Source organism: Sinohyriopsis cumingii, chromosome 14 (genome assembly GCF_028554795.1).
Source record: "Sinohyriopsis cumingii isolate HCF-2022 chromosome 14, ASM2855479v2, whole genome shotgun sequence".
Lineage (NCBI taxonomy): Eukaryota > Metazoa > Mollusca > Bivalvia > Unionida > Unionidae > Sinohyriopsis > Sinohyriopsis cumingii.
Window position 1 is genome coordinate 88,671,616 of NC_142974.1, and position 23,900 is coordinate 88,695,515.

Consider the following 23,900-nt stretch of genomic DNA (forward strand, 5'->3'; position numbering starts at 1 on the left):
TAGAGACCTCATCAACAGACCAATAATCTATGATAACTGTGTGTTGTTGGCTGATGGAAACAAGAGATAAAGCAAAACTCAAAAGCTTTACAACTCGTCTGAAAAAATGGCACCCTGTTACTATGATTTTGTTACTTTATCAGGCTTGAACTAATAGGAATTGCCCCTTCTGACTAGAAGATTGACGCATATACACTGAATAAGAAGAAAAAAGGAGATATTTACCTGAAAAATACAACTCTAATTAAAGCTGAAGCTAGATAGATGGACAGAGTAGATGCAAAGATAGACAGTCTGTTTCACCTTCACATTTGCTACAAGAGGGGCAAAAATGCTAAATGGAATATAGTAAATAAATCTACTGAATATAATATATCAAATCTATTGATGGAATTGACCCTCTACAGTCCAAAACACTTTAAGAAACTCAAGATGAGACTATTTCATCTTTTTAACTGCTGAATAATGAATCAATTAATGATATTCAGGAGCAATAAGATTTTCTAATTAGCTACTACAGTGGTGGCCATATTTAATTTAAGATTGACATCACTTTCATTTATGACTAACAAGAGGAAGGCTTTTGTTGAAACCTCAGGCCAATATAATCATCCACTCAGGATAAGAAATGATAACAAGACTGGCAAGATGGCCATTGTGATCTCCATTTTTGATAAAATATTGGCACCATTTGCATTTAAGATATGATAAGCAGCAATTTGGTGAAAACCCTATATTGATATAACCAACAATTCTAATGGAGTAACAATAACAATATTTTAAAGATTATGGGATGTCTGAGTGGTATCATTCAGGACTAGCCAGACATCATAACAAGTCTCAGGGTGAAAACCCCATTTATTTAAGTCATCAATTTAGAAGTAGCAATAACAAGATTTTCAAGGTGGGGATTATTGAGGTTAGATCAGCATCACTTATTTATGACCAACTAGACATCACAAGATATTATCAAGTAAAACCTCCAAGTTGATACGACCTTCTGTTCTGAACATGGGCCAATAACAGGCTTTTCAAGACAGTGACTGTAGTAGAGTAGTGTGAAAGTGGAAGTTTTGCCTTTGTCACTTTTGGGGCCATTTCACCTGTCACTGCCTATACACCGCATGACATATTTAGCACATATATCACCACTGCATGTTAATTTTGTCCACAGGAGTGCAAGTATCCCACCTACAAGAAGTGACTGAGCCAGTTATGTGGGGTAAAGTGACATCTGGATAAAAGTGCCCCAAAGGGTTCCCCTGCCTATGATACTACTATGTAGTGATTTAAAAAATGAAAATCCCACAGAGCCATGTACTTATTCAGGCAAGCCTATGGTAGTGATCAATACACACACATGAGCTAATGTGTTTTTGAAGATAAGCAATTCCCTGCATGAAGATTATTTGGTTTTCTCTGTGATTGCAACTGATTTACTGACTGTATTGAAGCTGTGTGCCTCAGTGTAATGAGTGAACATGATGTTTTTTTCAATGAACACTGTCTATAGATAGGTTTGTGTTATTATATCAACAAAAGGTTTTGTATTGATTTCCTTCACAGCAATGATTTTGTATTGACACAAAGATATAAGTTGTGAAATAGTTTTGTAGTACAGAAATGCTAGTGGTGGTTTATATAGAAATGTCAAACAACAGCCTGGCCATTGACTGCCAATGTGTACTGAAGGAATGCATGGAAGTTTTAAAAGTGTGATAAAACTGCCTAATTATTGGAATGTCAGGAGTGTGATGGATAAATTGAGATCATCTTATTGTCTGAATGCATTATATAGGTTTATCAAAGAAACGCTGAATATGTTGTATGCATTCTCCAAAACAAATTCAGAACACATAAGTTGGTGAATCTGGGAAACAGAAATAGAATGAAATAAACTGAGAGGTTTTTTAAAAGTAAAAAGAATCTGCAGAATATCAAGCATGCAAGAGTAAATCCACAAATGAAATATACTGGTAACTCGCCCATTGCACCTGAAGCTCAGAACTTGTCAGATAACTATGAGTATGCAGAAGAACAGCAGTGCAAGCACTGACTGCAATATTTAGAAACTATTGCTCAAAGCAACAAAGCAAAAATGATTGGAGAGTACTCTAAGAAATTTGATGTTATTGGGTTTCAATACATAGGGTGAAGCCCATCTATTATTGGTGTTGTACTCTGTCATGATTAGTCATCTGAACTCATCTGTATTTAAATGGCACTGTAATTTATCTTATTTGCAAATGCAAATGACTTTGATGATGCCAATAATAATGAGAATATATCTAAGAAAACGTGACCTAAAACTTTGAGTCACCATAATGATCCATCATGGACATCATGCAAGGCTTTTTATCGACCAAGCCATGTAATCAGTGTCACACCTAATGAAAAGGAAGAATAACAAAGTAGTGACTGGTCAACTGAAGTATAAGTGTCTTTGCCAATTAAATAAAATGTTTATTGTATATACAGGAAGCTCCATGGCATTGTGACACAAGAAGTGCAAAGCTGTCTGCCTTGGAAAATACGAACTATGTGGCAGAGCATGTCATTAAGAGTACAGTAACATACACACCCAAATATTACCTGATGGCCAATGTGGATGACCTTGTCTTAAATGCAGCATCAGGGTCAAATCACATAATGAACTTTGCCATCCTGTGGATCTGTTCTCAAGTAATATAAAGAATGCAGAAAAAAATCAAACCCAAAACTATCTTTGATTGTCCAAGCACAAACAGATACAAAAAAAGACAACAAAACAGAAATAATAACTAGGACTGAAGTGATTGCAGTTTCTGAGCTTGACAAAATACCAAAAATAAAACAAGTCATAGGCAAAATTTCCCAATTAAAAAGATGCTTCACCCTCCCTAAGTATAAGCATGCCCACTGTGTCACAACTAAAACAGCTAGTATGGCATCATGGCATATATATACAAAGTCATATGAAAAGGGCAGACAAACTTGAATTATTGAGACCCATTTTTGTACTGAATCCACCACCACTGCTGCAAAAACTTCAACAAATAAAACAACGGTAAAACAACTAAGGCAGTTTGCACATGAGCATAATATCCAAATACTCAGAGGTGTGAGAAAAGCCAACATTATTGTGGTAGTAGAAAAGTATGAATAAAACCGTCATTTTGCATCTGCTATCACTACTGTAGTGACTGAATATGTTTGTGTAGGAACACAGCAATCACAAGTACCAGAATTCAAATTTTAAAAGTGTAGTGGTGAATTGGAAAATTATGTGGCAATTATCCCACCCACCTACATACCTGGCAATGAAACTCTGGTCATGCAAGAGTCAAAGCAAATATTGTTCTTAGCATCCATCTGGTTATGCCATACAGACATGACAAGGATGGATTTAAAGATATTAAACCGTGAATTCAATACTTGCCCTGAAAATACTGGCAATACCTTGGTGAGCACAAATTTGGTGATACTGAATTTCCTGTGCAGGTTACCAAAGCTACACTGAAGAAATCTGAAACAGTTAATTCAGGTATCACTGTTAATGTGTTATGACAAAGACTTTTATCCACTGGCACTATCTCTCCATAAACAAAACAGCCAAACCCAGATTGTACCTGGAATGTCTTAGATACTGAATTGTGCAACACTTCAAATATGATCTGATCCAAGACACACTGTATGGGTGTAAACCAAATCACTAACGTGAGTTTGCCCCCTCTTGATACCAGGCAAAAGATAGTCCCTGGTGGAATCACCACTTATGTTTGGTCATCATGTTGTTGTGAACCAACTTATTATTGACCGATGTCCAAGGTCATCCATTAGTGTGATGCATCAAAACAAATCCTGATTATTAGAAACAAGCCATAGATGAAGCCATGTACCAGATCAATAGAAATTATAGCCAGGAAGATGTTTGTCATCTGGATATTTACTCCATGGCATTCCTGGTAGTTTTATTAATGCAGCCACGATATCACCACTGACTTTAAAAAAACTGTTTGCAGCTTTCCTAAAAAATTTAAACTTCTTTGCTCCACAGTGAACACAAGTTCAAATCACTGCACATATTTTGGTATGGCATCACACATAATATGAAGACATGATCATATGATCCATGACAAACAATTATTCAATGGCATTATGCAAAAGAAAATTCAATGAATTTTCCATCATTGATTTCTCTGCACGAGCAACACCTAAACCATCCAAGCATAGTGAGGGAACTATGTTTCCAAACTCAGTTCATGCATTGATCATTGGCCCTGCTGGATCATGTAAAACTCAATTATCATTGAATATAATTTTATGATGGTTACATGAATGTGCCATCAGCTGATGATCAACCATGTTATCATGTTTTAACAAATGTTCAAAAAGCATTGAGAAATGGTAACAGCACCACCATTTAGTTCTTTTCCACATATGATGATACTATTAATGATTTGGATGCAAATAAAAACAATTTTGTGGTGTATCATGATGTGATGTTTGAAAATCAAATCAATCCTACACAAATATTATCTTGAGCTGGCACAACAACATGGCTGTCATTTATTGGATTCAAAAATAGGCAATTGAGCCTAAAATGATCCATGACAACTGTAACATGCTGATATTTCATGGTATTGTGTATGGTCTTGAAAACATTCACTGAACTTCTTGGGATGAATTTCATCATGTTGGCCTTGAACCCATATAGATTTTTCACCACTGATTTGTCTGAAAATTGAACATTCAAGGGGGTAAATATCAAGCTGGTCTCGACACAAACGTGTCTCATGCACCAATTTAACAATTAAAAACACACTTATACAAAAAAATGTCACGCAGTGGTACCAAATAAAAGTATGACAACTACACAGTAAAGCCACTCAAGAACAGCAAATATGAAATCAAAATGTGATAGAAGACTGCAAAAAAATCAAAGATATGTTACGGTCATGTCAAACTTCGGGAGAAGACTTCATAGTGGGGTATGAACAAACAATTGCACCATTAATTAAACCTACAAAAGCAAATTGCTGAACATGCCAAGGATATTAAAAAAGCCCCAAAAGCCAAAGTGAAAGAAGTGGCAGCACTAGTGGGAACAGATGGGTCTAATTTGTAAGATAGCTAGCTGCACCAAGGATATCAAAAGAGCAACACAAGAAACAGCAAAGACTAATGAACAGTTACCAGTGTGCCCTGAGGTCCAAGAAGAGGAGGCTGGGGCAAAGACACCATCCAAATACAAGTCAAAGTTGTGAGGTACTGGAATATTTAATGAGCTTGACTGTCAAAAAAGCATTTGCATCTCATTTTCCAATCAAATGGACAAACTATGTAGGGCTATGTTACAATGTTTGTTCCAAAAAGATGGCAGCTGGCAATTATGCCAAGTGGGTATATTGAGACAGGATCGTTTAATAAAGATAGGGCAATAGGTGAGGAGTGGAAAAAATATCAAGAACGTCAAGCTCAAGAAGAACCATCTGCATCTGAATCTCATACATTGGAAGAATGATCAAAAAAGATACCGCAGCAACCATTACCAAGACTTACACCCACATAGGATCAAGTGGCTGCACCTCTACCAGTAAAAGTTACACAAAAAAAACTTCCAAAAACACCAGAAAAACAAGAACAACCTGCACTTTCATCTCCAACAGTAACACCAAAATGTGCAAAGGAAGAAGACAAACAATCACGCTTGATAAGAGAGCAGGTACAAATGTGGTGCCAGCAATGCACACCAAAGGAGAAAGTCTATGTGGACTGGAAGACAAACAATCTTGCTTGATAAGAGAACTGGTATAAATGTGGTGCTAGCAATGCACACCAAAGAAAGGAGAAAGCCTATTTGGACTGTGTGACCCTAACAACCTTGAAGATCTGTTGGAAATACTCAGGGGATCAGTTCATGTGAGCAACAATGCACCCAAAGTCATTAATAAAGTTCCATCAATTTGTCAGCAATTGCTGACTAATCATCTTACGGACAGAAATTCATATTGGGTGCTGATGCATAAACTTATTGAAAATATTCATGATATTGTTACAACACCGATGACAAGTTCTGAAACAAGTGAGACAGTTTATGTTTTACATTAAATCTATGCTTCAGTGCAACAGGTGGTTGTAAATACAGACCAGAGAATGACCTTGATGATTACCATTTCATTCTCAAAACCATAATTCAGTGCGACTTTTTCTGCACCTGTCACCACTGGGGATTCATGAACAATTGAGATGACACATTGTTGTGAGTATATTACAGTTGGCCTAATATACAACCACAATCATTTGGTGATCGTCCTGCAAACAATCCATTTCTGTTTTCATCTGATAATGGTACCACCTGCACCTGGCATACTACTGAACTTACTATGGGCATGTAAGATATTACCTCAATGATGAGGTTCAATAAATAATTTCAGTGCTGAATGGCTAGGACTGCAGAATTTCTAATCGTGAACATGAGCCCACATTCAGCTCCATTATTACCACTAATCTCCACAATATATGGTTAACACTGAACAGTCATCGTTGAGAACAATTCTTGGTTTACTCAGAGATCTTCCTGAAAATATGCACATTTTGAGTGCAGGACCAAAAGGGACTGGATATCTTATTGGGCCTGACATTGTAAGTTTCACCTCAATGACTCAGATTAGTTTAAATTGTGATGCCATCAGGAGGAGTTATGAAAGCAGGTCTGAAACAACAGATGTGGTTGTACCAGGTTAAATTCTGTTTGGGTTTGCACCAACTGTGGAATCAGGTGATATCAATTACATGAGTAGTACTGTGCATCCATGTCATAATAATCAGCTGAAGCATATTCAATTTTCCCAAGATGGGGACATGACTGATCTGCAAGGTGAAACATTCAGGTGACACAACTGTAAATTAGAGATCGACCCGACATTTACTAATAACAACGACAGTTGCGCATGGATGTGTAAAACTCATTCAAATAGCTAATGCATGAAAACCTTTGTCTATGACATATTATGGAACTAGCTTTGGTGACATTACTCAAAATGTATTTACAGTCCTCAGAGCCTTATCATCATGGGCTGACCCCAATGCTAAACAAGATGCAATGCAAGCTGTAGATAGTATTAATAATGTTACTGTAGATCAATTAAAAATACTGGCATCACAAGCATTTCAGTCAATTCCAGATTAATTATGGCAATTACCATATTTAGTGTATATATATTGGGACATGATAAAATAATTTATTTTTCCTGTCCCCAAATTTATGGTGAAACTTTATTTCACCTAGGTCATGTGTCCCAAGACTTAAGAAACAAAATAAATGTGTTGAATTTGTGCCCCCTTACCACTGCACATTGCAATAAAATAGACAAACAAAATACTTATATAATAATGAAATGAAAGAAACTAACCATGTATTGTTATCATTTATTCCTCTTTTCTTTTTCATCATGAGCATTAAAGAACAAAATATATCCATGAACTCCATATATGTAGCATTGGCGTCCATACTGTAGCAAGTATTTAAAAAAATGATTTTAGCTCTTCAGGAGATTTGTTGCCTCCAATGATAATTTTTCATGGCATGAGGAAGCTTAAAAATGTTCATGCACCAAAAGGATGGATCATACATGTACAGGAAACGGGTTGTGAGATGCTGCTGCAATCGATTAAAGAGTTTTATCTCAAGTACATAGTTTTATAATTTTTTAAAAATAAATTTCAAGCTGCAGTGCATTTTCTGACAAGTAATTTTCAAATGATTTAAAATGTGTACCACAACTTAAGACTAAAAAAATAACACAATGTGTCCCTGAACATACAGTGCACAAAAAATGACTTCAAAAATTAATTTATGGTGTCCCAACATATACGGTAAATAAGGTAGCAAAACTAGCATCATCAAAAGCAGTTTGAATTACATTACCATCCATCAAATCAATGCCACCTGCAGTTAGTAAAATCATTAATAAGGCAACTCAACAGTGCTTGTCAGGTTCAGTGAGTGCAAATCAAGCAATGTGGATTTGTACAATATCAAAGAAAATCAATAATGTATATTATCTGTATAAGTTCAAAGATATTTCTGATGCAGAAATTGAATTGGGACCATTTGTGTTAGCGGATCAAGGCAAGAGAGAATACCAGTATTATCATTATTCAGCTAGAAACCCCAAACAATTAAAATGAGAATTGCAAGTACAAGACACATCTAGGTTTTTCCTTCCATGTGAGGCATTTTTGGAAGCTGAGGGAAAACTGGTATAAGACTGATGGTACCAATTGTTCTGCCAATACCCCAGTTTGATTTGTTAACAATGGCATCACATTTTATAATGCACAATACTCCATCAATGGAAAGGAAATCGAATCAATTTTGGATGATGTTAACGTTGTATTCTAATTAGTTTACTTGGCAAATAAGTACCCAACATGGTCTTACTGCACCAAAACATGTCCAAATTCATAGCAAAATGATATTTGATGACTTAGAAGTGACTGAGGTTTCATTGTGGTTAAACCATCATCATGAACCTTCTTAAAAAAATTAGGCTTGATTTTACAACCAATCATATTGCACGTGCATATCACAATCTGTGGTCACATAGGGACTGGCATCAAAACAATGACACTGCTTTACAGAGTTCCCAACATGATGTGATGACACTGTATCCAAGTTATTAACACCTGGAGTTATTCAGGCAATCCAAAGAAATTATTTTCATGCACATGAAGATGACACCCATGGTGGCTATATATGTTATACTGTGATACTTCCTGAGAAGACACTCTAATTGGAGTGTACTGGTGGTCAAATGAGAGTGATTGATGCACCTGTGGAAATTCATTATTAAACCTGTTACATATTTAGATAATAATGTCCTATCACAAGGTGAGGGTCAACCTTATACAATATGAACTTGCAAAAATAAAAAAGACAATCAAAAACAATTGTGGGGTCACAATAAAACTTTCTCCAGCAATATTAACTGTCCATGTGGTTGGCTCAAACACAATTGACTTGGTTTAATACAGTGAAGCACAATAACACCTCAGTGATATTAAAATTATCCTAGTCAGAGGTGGTACAAATGCAAAAGACAGATGAAATATATTCCTTCCTTGAAGCCATTCCATTGTCATTGGCAGCAGTGGCTCCAGATGCTGTAAAAGCTGCTACATTAGGGGCTGTAAGAACTGCATCAGAATGTCATTAAGAAAGATGGTTGGTGGCTGCATAAGAAAGTATGAGGTCTTCAATTGCCAAGCACACCCACATGCAAAGGTTTTTGATTACCAGGTCACAGTAGATCGTGTCGGTGACTCGTCCATTTGACCAACGTTGATTTACTCACAATGGCAAATCAAACATTACTGTGGTGTTTTTATGTGAGAAGAACTTGCAGCAATGGTGCCATGAACATGTGAAATTGGCATTGTCAGTCTGGATTCATCAACAGGCCCTGGCACTCACTGGGTCGTATACATGGTAACACCACAACATAGTTTGTATTTTGACTCATATCGAGTTGTTGAAGGTGTTAATTATTTATTCCAGGTCACTGGTGGATGAAAACCATTTTATTTAAATTTGTCAGTAAAAACTCAATTGGATGGCCCCATATGTGGTTATCTTGTCATTGTCATTGAAGCATTACATGCACTGGAGTGTTCACCAACTACACAAGCACTTAACGATTTCAAATTAAAGTATATGTAATATTATACAACAATGTCTATTAACATGTATGGACATTATTTTGCCTGATGACATGGTGCTGAATAGATATGAGCCAATTTGCCACTAAAGTGGATTTGGCCAAGCTAATTAGCTGTGTTGTTGCTGGTGTTGATCCAAGTGAACTTGTGATTTTTGAAGGTCACACTGGCAAACTTAAAACTTCAAATGTAGGCATTCAAGATATTGTTGTCAAGTTGAAAGATGACTGGTAAAAAATCTGGTTGAGCTAGTTACCACACCCTTGTACACACTGAAATATAATGATGTTAAGTACCAGATAGAAATTGATAGTTGGAACCATCTTGATGTATCAATGGCAATGCAAGGCCAGCTTGGAATAATTGCACATGAATATGAAAAATATCCAAACAAACTGTAGCAACAGATTGTTCCACAATGGTGAAGTGGCATTCACCACTATATCCACCCCAGTTATATTCATCATCACATATTTTAAACCAACATTAACTCAACTAAAACAATAAAGGTCTTGATGGCTTTTAAAAAAAGGATGCATTTGCTCTGGTAAAAGTTATTGAGCAAAGATGATCTTTAGATGTAAAAGGTTCTGGTGTAATCTGTGTGGTTTTGTATGAGAAGGTGACAAACCACCAGAACACACAATTGCAGGAGATATGAGTATTCTCAAGGTAGAGATTTTTATGACTGTATGACAACTGTGCCAGTAAACAAGGGTAATTGGCAAGTAGTGCACATGCATATTGCATCTGTATTTGATAATGAGACAAGGTCCGCTGGTCATACAATTAAAATAAGAAATTGCATTATTAATAGAAGAATTATGATGGAACCTCAGTCTTTATCATGAAAAAAATAACTGAAGCAGAACAAGAGCCATAAAAAAGATCTATATAAATGCCAAAATCATAAGTAGACCTTCCGTCAGAAATTATTAAGTAAACACAGAGCTTGCATGGTTCTGTTCCTGGAAGAGAAGTCCAAGAATCATATGGAATAAGGTTAATCAGATTATATCAGATAAGGAATGCTCTCAAATATTGCCCTGAGGTAAATCCATCTAATATCAATTAGCTTAGGTGGCGCTCTAGTTTCCTATTTTGCATAGGGTTAGGATTTTAAAGAAAAAGAATTTCCCCTGCTTTCCTCACTAGTTATACTGGCTATTTAAAAAAGACTTTGTATATCTTAGGTATAATTCAAAGAACCTTTAATTCCCTTTATTTTGGTGTATGATTGATGGGTGTACTATGGGTTATAGAGTATACAGTTTGGCCTTACTTCAGATGTGCACCTTTCAAAAAAGTGCTAGCTTTACTTGGTCATTTTCACTTCCTGAACTTCAAGAGGTAAATTCTATAAAAAATAGCCGATAACTTTTTTTTACATTTTATATATTTGGTAATTCATTCATTGCACTTTCAGAAGCTGGTATTGTCTAGTCTGGCAAAATTCATTTTCCCTATTTTAATAGCTGCTATGTACATGTATAGTGTACTTTAGACTAATTCAGGCTGATTTTTTAACACAAGGGAGCAGTCATTTTAGTTAGCAGTGTGCTTAAATCATGTAAAATTTCCAAAAGTACAATATCCAAAAGAAATATCATCCACATTGCATTAATGTAGCATAGAGGTATGCCAACATTCTCTCCATTGTGCATGTTTTAAATGCAAACTACTTCACCTTACATATGTCACTCTCTCAAAAATACATACTGACTGGTGAGTGCCCCCTTATAAATAATAGACATAAGACTCTTGATCAAGAAACTCTACATATGCTAAGCTATAGTATGAGAGAAATAAGATCAATATGCAAAGACATAAAATCAGTATCCAGTGACACATATAAGTTACTTGTAAATATGAATAAATTTATAGTAACAATGTTTGTTTTCTGTACGTTGAAATATCATATATTTCAGCAGCAGCCGCACATTTTAACATAAAACTCACAGAATATAATCTAAAACAACAACATAGAGTACAATAGGTGAACAGATGACAAAAAAGTTTTTAGATCAAATAAGGAGTTTAGTGAGTATTATAGTTTCAATCAGTATTACAAGCATGTCTGTAGGCAATACTGATCAAAAACACAGTACATTCATTCATTACACTAAGGCTCACAGTCACAATACAATCAGTAAATCAGCTGCAATCACAGATAAAACATACCAAATAATCATGCAGGGAACTGCTTATCAATCAAATACAAATTTGCTCGCAGTGTGTGCATATTGATTGCTACCAAAGGCTTGCCTGAATCCCTCTGCAGGATTTTCCTTTCTACAATTCCAACAAAACAGTATCAAAGGCAGGGTTACTGTAACTCTTTGGGGTACTTTCATTGGGATGATACTCTACCCCCCACCAATGGACTAAATTAGCATGCAACAGTTATAGAGGGGCTCAATATGTCATCAGGGGGGTGGATAGAGGAAAGGACATTTAGGATCAACCAAACCTTGGGATAAATGTATGTGTAATGGTTCATGACAATCCACTAAGTAGTTTAGGAGGAGTAGCAAGAACAAACTTGTGCTAACAGACCGATGTACTGATGACATTTATCAGACAAATGACCATCCCATAAGCTCTTTTGGTCTATGACCTCTAGAGCTCAAATCAAGTTGTGGCCAATATATTCTAGTAACTTTGCATGCTTTGTCCAATAAAGAAAATGTGTTTCAAAATTTTTACCTTGGTGTCTGCCTTGTCCTTAAAGAAGACTGTTGTGTGGACACAGTTATCCAAGTACAAGGTACTGCCAATGTCAGTCCTGTAGCGCCATGAGGACACTATCTCAGTGGATATTGGAATGTCTGCAGACTGGTAAACCTTACCATCAATTCTCAGCCCAAAAGAACACTTCTCCTAGTAGAGAGATATGAACATATCCAGAGTTTAGAAAATGCATTTTTACATTTTAGCAAACACCATGAAAATAAGAGTACCATAAATCTGCACTATATACTTGCCATCTTTTGTATAATTATACTTCTTTCAGGTAAAATCCTAGTTAGATACTCTAATTCTGAACACATAATATCCCATACATGTGACAGAACCAGGATCTGAAAACAGTACATTTACAGTTTGATCAAGAGATTGTCTTCTAAACCAGTAGATTGTTTTATCAGGATAAAATTATGTTCTTCAAGGGGTTTGAACAAAAAATAAGTGCATTATTTTGCAATAATATATATGTATTCTTCACAGTATAATAAAACAGCAGGTTTTTAACATAAATCAGTTTAGATTCTGATGATAATGTTACATTAATAATTGCTTAATACAAGTTAATATATTGTCAATTCTAAATAAAAAAGGTGGAGTTGTTTATCTTATTATTTGCCACAAAGATTTTTGTAATAATATCCAATATCATTTTTAGTTTCCTCCACAAGATTGCTGTCCACAGATGATGTTCATTGTGATTATTAAACTTCACACTTAACAGGCTCTTGCTTTTTCTCTTGTCCAGATTTCCCCCTGAATCACTTTGTATCTTTGTATCAGCATTAGAATGTTGCAATGACAGGACAGCTATGCTCTGCCTGCAAAGAATGGATAACATCTTCTTTCTATCATCATTAGAATATTGCAATGACAGGAAGGGCTATGCTCTGATTGCAAATAATGGATAACATCCTCTTTCTATCAGCCTTAGAATGTTACAATGACAGGACAGCTGTGCTCTGCCTGGAAAGAATGGATAACATCCTCTTTGTATCAGCATTAGAATGTTGTAATGACACGACAGCTATGCTCTGCCTGGAAAGAATGGATAACATCCTCTTTGTATCAGCATTAGAATGTTGCAATGACCTGACAGCTATGCTCTGCATGGAAAGAATGGATAACATCTTCTTTGCATCAGCATTAGAATGTTGCAATGAAAGGACAGCTATGCTCTGCATGGAAAGAATGGATAACATCCTCTTTGTATCAGCATTAGAATGTTGCAATGAGAGGACAGCTGTGCTCTGCCTGGAAAGAATGGATAACATCCTCTTTGTATCAGCATTAGAATGCTGCAATGAGAGGACAGCTATGCTCTGCCTGGAAAGAATGGATAACATCCTCTTTGTATCAGCATTAGAATGTTACAATGAAAGGACAGCTGTGCTCTGCCTGGAAAGAATGGATAACATCCTCTTTGTATCAGCATTAGAATGTTGCAATGAAAGAACAGCTATGCTCTGATTGCAAATAATGGATAACATCCTCTTTCTATCAGCATTAGAATGTTGCAATGACATGACAGCTATGCTCTGCCTGGAAAGAATGGATAACATCCTCTTTGTATCAGCATTAGAATGTTGCAATGACATGACAGCTATGCTCTGCATGGAAAGAATGGATAACATCCTCTTTGTATCAGCATTAGAATGTTGCAATGAAAGGACAGCTATGCTCTGCATGGAAAGAATGGATAACATCCTCTTTGTATCAGCATTAGAATGATGCAATGACATGACAGCTATGCTCTGCATGGAAAAAAGGGATAACATCCTCTTTGTATCAGCATTAGAATGTTGCAATGACAGGGCAGCTATGCTCTGTCTGGAAAGAATGGATAACATCTTTGTATCAGCATTAGAATGCTGCAATGACAGGACAGCTATGCTCTGCATGGAAAAAATGGATAACATCCTCTTTGTATCAGCATTAGAATGTTGCAATGACATGACAGCTATGCACTGCCTGGAAAGAATGGATAACATTCTCTTTGTATCAGCATTAGAATGTTGCAAGGACAGGACAGCTATCCTCTGCCTGGAAAGAATGGATAACATCCTCTTTGTATCAGCATTAGAATGTTGCAATGACAGGACAGCTATGCTCTTATTGCAAATAATGGATAACATCCTCTTTGTATCAGCATTAGAATGTTGCAATGACATGACAGCTATGGAAAGAATGGATAACATTCTCTTTGTATCAGCATTAGAATGTTGCAATGACAGGACTGCTATCCTCTGCCTGGAAAGAATGGATAACATCCTCTTTGTATCAGTATTAGAATGTTGCAATGACAGGACAGATATGCTCTGATTGCAAATAATGGATAACATCCTCTTTCTATCAGCATTGTTGCAATGACAAGACAGCTATGCACTGCCTGGAAAGAATGGATAACATTCTCTTTGTATCAGCATTAGAATGTTGCAGTGACAGGACAGCTATGATCTGCCTGGAAAGAACGTTTAGCATCAGATCAGTTTTCCTGTTGCTGGGTTTATAAGGTTACTGAGTGCTCTCCAATAGTCCTCCATGAAAAAAGTTCCTGACTTGGAATTAAGATATATTCTCGAATCTCATCCTCAAAGGCTTCTTTCTCTATATGGCTCAGATCCAAGAATCTGTTGGCAGGTTTCATGACTGTAAATTTTAAACAAAAATATAAAGATTGATTTAGACATTAAATAAATATAAAAAAATATGATGCATTTATGTTTTTATGAACACTTTATCTCAATTTTATCCTGAAATATGTTATCTTGTTAACTGATAAATTTTATCTAGGGACTGAACTTAAGTTATATTCATGAAAACTTCAAATAGTATATCAAATGCAAAAGTATGCACAGTTACCTTTGAAATACATAATGCATACTCAGGAACTTTGCTACTTATCTGTGCATGCTTAAACTCTGATATCCATGCATTGTTGAATTTGTAACATTTCTTAGTCTGTGGTTCCTGAGGAATGGGAGGAAGAAACCATTTTGGCATTTTTCAATGAATTCAACAAAAATTGGATGAGCTGCCCTTAAGTATTCCTCTTATAATATCTTGAACAATACAGTAACAATTAAACATGACCAAACAAAAATCAAAATACTTACTCTAGTGTGTCTGCCAAGTTAATTTATATTGTTTGGTCTTTCCATCTTATTTCCCTTCTGGCAATGGTCAGCTGATTTCCATCAAAGGTTCAGAACACATAAAGACCACATTTATGTCTTTATTACTTATAACACCTCATTCATCTGGCCTTAAACTCCAGCAAGGTAATCAATTTACAGCTTGTTATGCACACATGTCAACTGTTCTTGAACAATTCTAATTCAATTGCTCTGCCATGCATCGTCCTACTGGTCTCTGTCATGGTGGGACAATTCTGGTCCCCATGGTTTTGGCTGGTTTCTCTAATTTGTTGATAGAACACATACAAATACCATTTTTTTAATACTAAACTTTAAAAAAAAAATTATTTTAATTTTCAAAAGCAGTATATTCCAGCTATAAAGTTGTATGTCCAGTGCATGGCTAATAAAACGGTATTTTGAGCCTATTGCTGGTTGAATCACATGTATGGTACTCATTAAATGTAACATGTAACTGTCACTAAGTGATGTAGGCAAAAACGAGTAAATGAAAATGTAAAAGGAAACAAGATGGTCATTATCGCTTAACTGGTTTGAAGCAGCTGTTCCATTTTCATGATATTTGTGCTTTGTTGCCTGTTTTCATCTTCGTTATTGTGTTCATTATGTATTGGCTGTTAAATTCGTATGTGTTTCTTCATCTCCTTGTTTTGGAAACGAGAATAATTAGACTTTATCTCATCTGTCTTGCTCCACTGTTTTTTAACAAAACGCCATCACGTGATACTCGCCAGTCAACCTGTTTATGCTACGATGGACCCTCATTAATTGCTTTAAATGATCACTCCTTGGCTCTCCACACTACATTGTGCTCTAGACTAAACGAACTGGGACTACATTCATCATTACTTAAATGTAAACAGAAGTGAAAAAAGAAATGTTATTTCAAAGCTGGCCGTCGTAGAACAGGAAGAAGAATCCCAGTTATCTCCCTTATTTTGGCACAACCATTAAAAAAAATTTGACTGTTAATTTAGATAAACTAATTCAAATCCCTTTTAATTCATCAACCTTTGTGTCAACTATCCAAGAAATACCTCTGTGCATTGCATTATTCAATGCCCAGTCAGTAGGACCACCGGAAAAGTGCACAGAAATAGTTAATTTTAGCAACAACCAGAATGCTGACATATTTTTCTTGACAGAAACATGGCTAAAAACATCAGGCGATGAGCCCGTGTGTGGATCTAACACCCACTGGTTACTCCATCAAGTTGTTACCCCATAATTCTCACAGAGGTGGAATTGCTGTCATCACAAAGAACTCCATGATAAAACGTCTTAACTACACCGCAACATTCGATTTCGACCACACATCGTTTGAACTAGTCCAAACCACACTCACACTGGAGCAAAGGTCAGTCCATTTTTTATGCCTATACCACCCTCCTCCTAGTAGAAAAAACAAGCTGGCTGACTCTCTCTTTTTGGAGCAGTTTCAGAATCTCCTGGACTAAGGAAATTCGATAGATGGCAACCTGATTATTCTTGGAGATTTCAACTTTCACTCTGACTGTCCCGGAAACTCAAATACATCAAAACTCATTGATTCCATTAATGTTTTCAACCTCAAACAGTCAGTTCACCAACCCACCCATAAACATGGTCACATTTTAGACTGGATTCTTCATACACCTGATGATATCATTCTACGGTCCTCCCTGGTATCCCATGACCTTGCATCAGATCACCTCTGCTTTATATGCCATCTTGACGCATCAGTCCCTAACCCTCCACCTTTGTCTGCTACTAAGAGAAACCTCCGTATGATAAATAGAACCAAACTATTGCACGACATCCAAGCTAACAACTTGATTACCTCCTACCGCAGAACAACTCGATAACTGTCTGCGTTCATTACTTGACAAACATGCCTCAGTTACCAAGTGCAGAGTATCAATTCAAAAGTGTTCTCCATGGTATAGCAGTGTTAGGGACCAGCTTCGCACTGCTAAAAGAGACTGCCGTAAAGCTGAGAGGCTCTGGCTTTCCACAAGACTCACTATTCATAAGCAAATCTATGAAGTCGCTAAGAAGAATGTCACAAATATAGTCCATGCAGCGAAATCAGCCTACTACACTACTAAGATCATGGAAAGTTCCAGATGCATAGAGCTCTTCGAGATTACTAACAAGCTAATGTCAAGGAACAAATCAATACCACTTCCAACTACCTTCTCTCCAGTCGACCTTCTGGACATGTTTGCAAATTTCTTCCATGACAAATTACAAACCATTAGAGATAAGCTTGACACCACAATTTCAATTGACTCGTCGTCACCATACAGTTGGGATATATAATTTGAGCGGCAACCATTAGCAGCATTTGAACCTGTCTCTATGGATTATCACGTACAATCCTGATGAAGAGTGCACCAAAGTCATGTGAACTTGATCCAATTCCAACATCACTGCTGCTTGAGTGCTTAGATCCACTATTGCCTTCACTAACTGATGTTATTAATACCTCTCTCTCATCTGGGGAATTCCCATCATTTTTCAAAACTGCCATTGTAAAGCCTCTGCTGAAGAAACCAACACTAGACCATAGCGATTTAAAGAACTACCGCCCAGATTCTAATCTCCCATTCATATAAAAAATCTTAGAAAATGTTGTTCTATCCCAGCTGGTATCTCATCTAAATTCAAACAGTCTTTTTAGCAATGTACAATCTGCATATCACCCTTGCCACAGTACTGAAACTACTCTTCTAAAAGTAGACATTCTCTCTGTGTTGGATAGCGGAAAGATTACAGTCCTCACCCTCCTTGATTTGGCAGCATTTGACACAACAGACCATGATATATTACTTCATCGTCTCCAGCATGTATTTGGCATTCATGATACAGCCTTACTGTGGTTCAAGTCCTACTTGGTCAACAGGACACAAATTGTATCTGCAAATAGAATACACTCCAGCCCAGTTGATCTATGTTGTGGTGTTCCACAGGGGTCTGTTCTTGGACCTGTTCTCTTCATTCTGTACAATCATGGATGACATGTAACAAGCTGCAGATGAATAATGACAAAACTGAGGCCATTCTGATCACAACAAAAAGACTTTCTCATTCACATCCTTTACCTCAAACAATAAATATCAGCAACGCCAACATTAAATTCACACAATCAGTATGAAACCCAGGTGTTACTCTGGACAGTATTCTCACATTGCACCAACATGTCATGAACATATGCAAGGCTGCATATCTTGAGCTGAGACGCATCAACTCAATTATCAAATATCTTTCAGTTGATGCCACTAAAACACTTGTGTGTTCATTAGTACTCTCAAGACTGGACTACTGTAACTCAATTCTGTCTGGTTCGTCTCAATATCTACTCCAGAAACTTCAAAAAGTTCAAAACAATGCTGCTCGGATCATACTTAGAGTACCACAATCAGAGCACACTTCCCCACTGCTCTGTACCCTATACTGGTTATCCATTTGATCCAGAATCAAACACAAAATTTGTTTTCTGTGCTACGTTTCACTGTCACACTCTAGTCCAACATACTTATCTGACCTCACCCATGTGTACACACCAGCAAGATACTTATGCTCCTCTTCTGACAATCATATACTCATTATTCCCACTATGAAAGCAAAGTCATATGGACAGCGTTCTTTTGCATACCAGGTCCCAGCAACATGGATTGAATTGCCCACTGAACTTAGACACAAAGACACAGTGATCACATTCAAGAGGGCTCTCAAAACTCACTTATTTTGACTGCAAGAACAAACTAAAAGACCTAATGTTTCCTACCTGAAATATTCTCAGCATGCTTTTTATTTTTTAATGTTTTTCTAATTTTGTGGTGTTTGTTTTTGTAATAATATTATTATATGTTTTTATCTTATAGGTGTTGTCTAATGTTGTAAAGTGCTTAGAGCTTCTAAAGATTAGGTGCTATACAAAGTCCTCATTATTATTATTATATTATATGCCCTTATCAATAGATGTCTTCTTTGTCTCAAATACAGGCCATAAACAAAATTTAGTCAAGGAAAAAGACATATAACCAGTTATTTTAAGGAGACCATTCTTCTTCTCAAATACAAGCAATCCACAAAGTATGATCATGATTTATGCCATAGAACTTTAGTTCTTTCTTTAATTTTCCTCCATGGAGCTGCTCTGATCTTAACCATAAACTTTTGAGTCTCAAAATCAATAGGTGTCTTTGTCTCAAATGCAAGCCATCACAGTTCAGTTGAGGCATCTGGTATAGATCTTCATAGTTTTGTTGAAATCATTTTTTGTCTTTTCAGTCCCCTTTGACCTTTAGGCTTCCAAAGGAATTAATATATTTTTGTTTCAAATGCAAGTCATCCATAAGGTAAATGATACAGAACTCAAGATATTATGCATATACTATTTTTCTCCATAGAGTCACTGTCACCTTGACCTTTGAACGTTTGAAATAAAGTCAATAAATGTCTTTCTTATTTCAAATGAAAGCCATCTAAGAAAGCTTGGACAAGGCATCTGGTATATATTGTGTGGATTTCCTTCTTTCAGTTCCTATTGACTTTTAAACCTCCAAAGCTTTCAAATAATCAGCTTCGTCCTCATCTTAAATGCAAGCTATTCACAAAATTTGGCAATGGTAGATGGTGGAGAACTCAAATTATTGTGTGAAAGTGAAACTGGGAACAGGCAGACATATTTATGAATGGACAATCAGAAAGACAGACATCATGGGATGCTTCACCTTATCACGGGTATATAAAAATGGGAAAGCTTCAATTAATTTACAAACATATTGGTCAATATGAGGGGTAACAAATCAAATTCTAACACATCTGCAAAAGCACTCTCTGATGCTAACACATTTATATATATGATCTTTAAATATAAACGTGAATGTTTTATATAAAATTCTGAGATGAAATTAATGCAATATTTAAACAAAACTTTGAATAAAAAATACCTATGTAGCAAACGTGGGTATTTTTTCCTCTTAAACCTTGTTGAATTTTGAATTTACTGTTTCCATATTACAACTTCACTGAAGCATCACTGGTAAAACTTGACATTTATGACAATAAAACTACCGTTAACATCCTCGAATACAAGACCCTAATTCAAAGAAAAATCTCATGGTTGGTATATGGATGCTAATAATATTATCAAAGTATTGAAAATACTTATAAGGAAAGTTTAAGTGATACTAATTTGATACTAATTTACATAAGATAATATGGAAGAACATAATTCCAGCGATACTGCTACTTGTCATCCCTTGTTAATATTATAAAAATACTGCTCTAAATTATCTATATATTTTTTAATGTCTTTTAATATGTCACAAGAGAATATTTATTAAAATTTCAAGCATTATTGGAGATATTAATGTGATCATTTCCTTTAAAAACCAGTGTCTACTATTGTTTCAAAAATTACCATAAATGGTAACAATATTCAAGGGAGATTACTATCATGTCTAATCATTTACCAGGTCTGAGAAGACTCTCTTGATGTCTAAACAGACCGGAAAGAACAGTGAAGAAATACTTTGTTACTAACTAAGTTAAATCATAGCTTTTTTTCTATTATTAGTGATGCAAACTATATCTGGTAAAAGAGAATGGACACTATGACAAAAGGCACTGAGGGATTGAAAGCCATCCATGTCAAAAACAGTAAACTATTTACTGAATATGCAGCTGTAAAATATATAAAAATCGAAGTCTTAAACAGAAAAAGAAAATTTATATTCTTGTAAAATATCATAATGAAATAATTTCATATTTTTTAAATAAAATAGGCATTATTGATATGCCCTATGATAAAAACCACCATTGTAGTTCTACAAATATATCATATAGTGGTAAACTTATGAGAAAGTAAATGCATTTTTAAAAATACTTCTTACCTCAAATTTTGGTGGAGCAAATGTCTGGCCCTGGGAAATTTCCCAGAATTCCTCATCACACCCGATGAGAAGAACAGGAATGCTGCAGAGATTAGTGACCAGGCAGGCTGGCATGACATCAACCAGTACAGTGTTGCAGCCAGGCCATTGCTCAGACAGACAGACACTCAGGTCAATAGAGGGGTGGGTGGTATGGGATATCTGGACATCTGACATTGCTTTATTGACTGGCACTGATAATGGGTCTCTGCAGAAAGAAAAAGGAGGATTGTTTTACAGAATATCAGCCTTACCAGAGCCATTTTGTACAAATAATGGTAGCTTAACACAAAGCTGTGGTATAAATAAAAATAAAACCATGAAGGATTTGTATATGAAAGCAAAATATGTCATCCACCACCACCATACCTCAACTCTCCCAATCAAGGCAAATGATGTCATTTTGTGACAGAGGTATATGAAATATAGAAAGGAAGAATATAGAAAGATTATCAAAATTAAAATTGGTTAGGAGTGTGATATAGAAAGTTCCTGAATTAACCCTTCCTCTCATTATATCATAACAGTCTGGTTAAATACAGAAAGCTGCATCCTTTGCAAAGACAAAGATAAAATTGATATCAAGTTATCTACATATTACAGTGCTAGATACCACCATAAACTGCCAGACTGCAGATATTGTAGCGAAATGAATGAAAAATTGTTAAAGCTACCTTAAAAACCCAAATCACACACACATAGATATTAATACAAATATCTCATTTCATTTGTCTTTTTCAAGTAACTTCTTCCTAAAACATGCTTAGATGGTTTTATCATAAACAAAGATCTAAAAAGTTAAACACTGTGTAAAACAATTGAATAATAAGATCAAATCATCAGAACTGTATCATGTCTTGGGATCCACAAAAGGTACAGTGTGATCCTGCCATAATGCGCCCCGCAATAATGCAAATTCGGACATAGTGCGATTGTGGCATGGCTCCTGAAATTTAGTATATTCATTTGCACATGAAAAAATATTTTTTGGTCCAGGTACGTGAAATCGTGTATAAAAATGTATGATAATTTTGGGGAAGAGATCGCATATGAATTCAAATATAATAGGAGTGTAGTGTGGTTCCTGAAATTTTAAATACATGTACATGTATTTTTCTTGAGCCAGGATTTTTTTTTTAAGTACAAGAAATAGTGAGTAAAACTTTATTATCATTTTGGGGAAGAGCTCGCGTATGAATTCATATATAAAATCATGTCATGGTTCCTGAAATTTTAAATACATGTACTTTTCTCGTACCGAGATTTTTTTTGTAACTACGAGAAATAGTGTGTAAAACAGTTGTTATCATTTTGGGGAAGAGTTTGTGCATGAATTCATATATAATAAGATCGTGTCATGGTTCCTGAAATTTTAAATACATGTACTTTTCTCGTACCGAGATTATTTTTTTTACCTACGAGAAATAGTGTGTAAAACATTTGTTATCATTTTGAGAATGAGTTCGCATATGAATTTTAATATAATATGATCATGAGATCATCACATAGCTTCTAAAATTAAACAATTTCACCAGGTTCTTTAAGTGTTATGCGAAAATAAACATTATCAGAAATGTTATTTATTACTGATCCATGAGTAAAGCCAGTAAGTCGTCTTTGTGATTGTCTCCAATTAATTCTGTATACAATCGTTGCTCAAACAATTATGTATACAACTCTTGCTCAAACAATAGCCAAGATGTGTTTTTTCCTTAACTGCATATGCAACCAAGCAGCAGACAATGCGGTGGTCGATAAAAGATTCTCACAATTTAACAATTTAACAAACATCAAAAAATGAAAGCCACCAACATGTTCGCTGGGCTTGGCAGTTTTATTAGATGCAATCAGTTGACCAGTAAATAATGTCTGCTTTATTAGCTGGAAATTGAAAGGGTATGAAATTGTACATGTGTTCAGCTTAATTTTTTATATAAAAGTTTCTTGTGACCATTGCAGGCCTACTGCACTTAGTTCTCTGGTTTTACATGGGTATGGTGTTTGTTTATGAACTTGTTATTAATTTCCTATTTTTTATCAAAATATTTTACTGTTATGGAAAAGCAAGTTCACAAACACAAGTCATTCTCTGCACTTTGCGCAATGATTAATATAGTATTTTTCATGTTTTTTTCCTTCGATATTCACAAAATCTGAAGTAAAAGTATATGCACGCAGAAAGCATGTGTCGATTGTTAATTATCCTTGCTGTAGTCATTCAGATGAATAGGTGTACAAGTGCTAATTATTGGAAATTTGCAATGGACAAATGTACATGGAAACAAATATCAGAAAATTTTAGCAGTATGAAATTTATATAGACACTGTTCATTAGACCCTGGAACAATACACGTGCTTCATCTTTCTTAACCTAATT

At 35.6% G+C, this 23,900-nt stretch overlaps 1 protein-coding gene across 2 annotated transcripts in view; it reads right to left on the reverse strand.

The window, feature by feature from the left end:
• LOC149784326 (intermembrane lipid transfer protein VPS13B-like) overlaps positions 1-23,900 on the reverse strand; it is a 370,899-nt gene that overhangs the window by 57,550 nt on the left and 289,449 nt on the right. For both annotated transcript variants that reach the window (XM_089932368.1, XM_089932367.1), the window contains exons 41-42: positions 21,485-21,731; positions 12,409-12,582 (exon numbers count right to left, since the gene is read on the reverse strand). In XM_089932368.1, the coding sequence (XP_089788494.1) occupies positions 12,409-12,582; positions 21,485-21,731 (421 nt within the window). The remainder of the gene's footprint in view (positions 1-12,408; positions 12,583-21,484; positions 21,732-23,900) is intronic.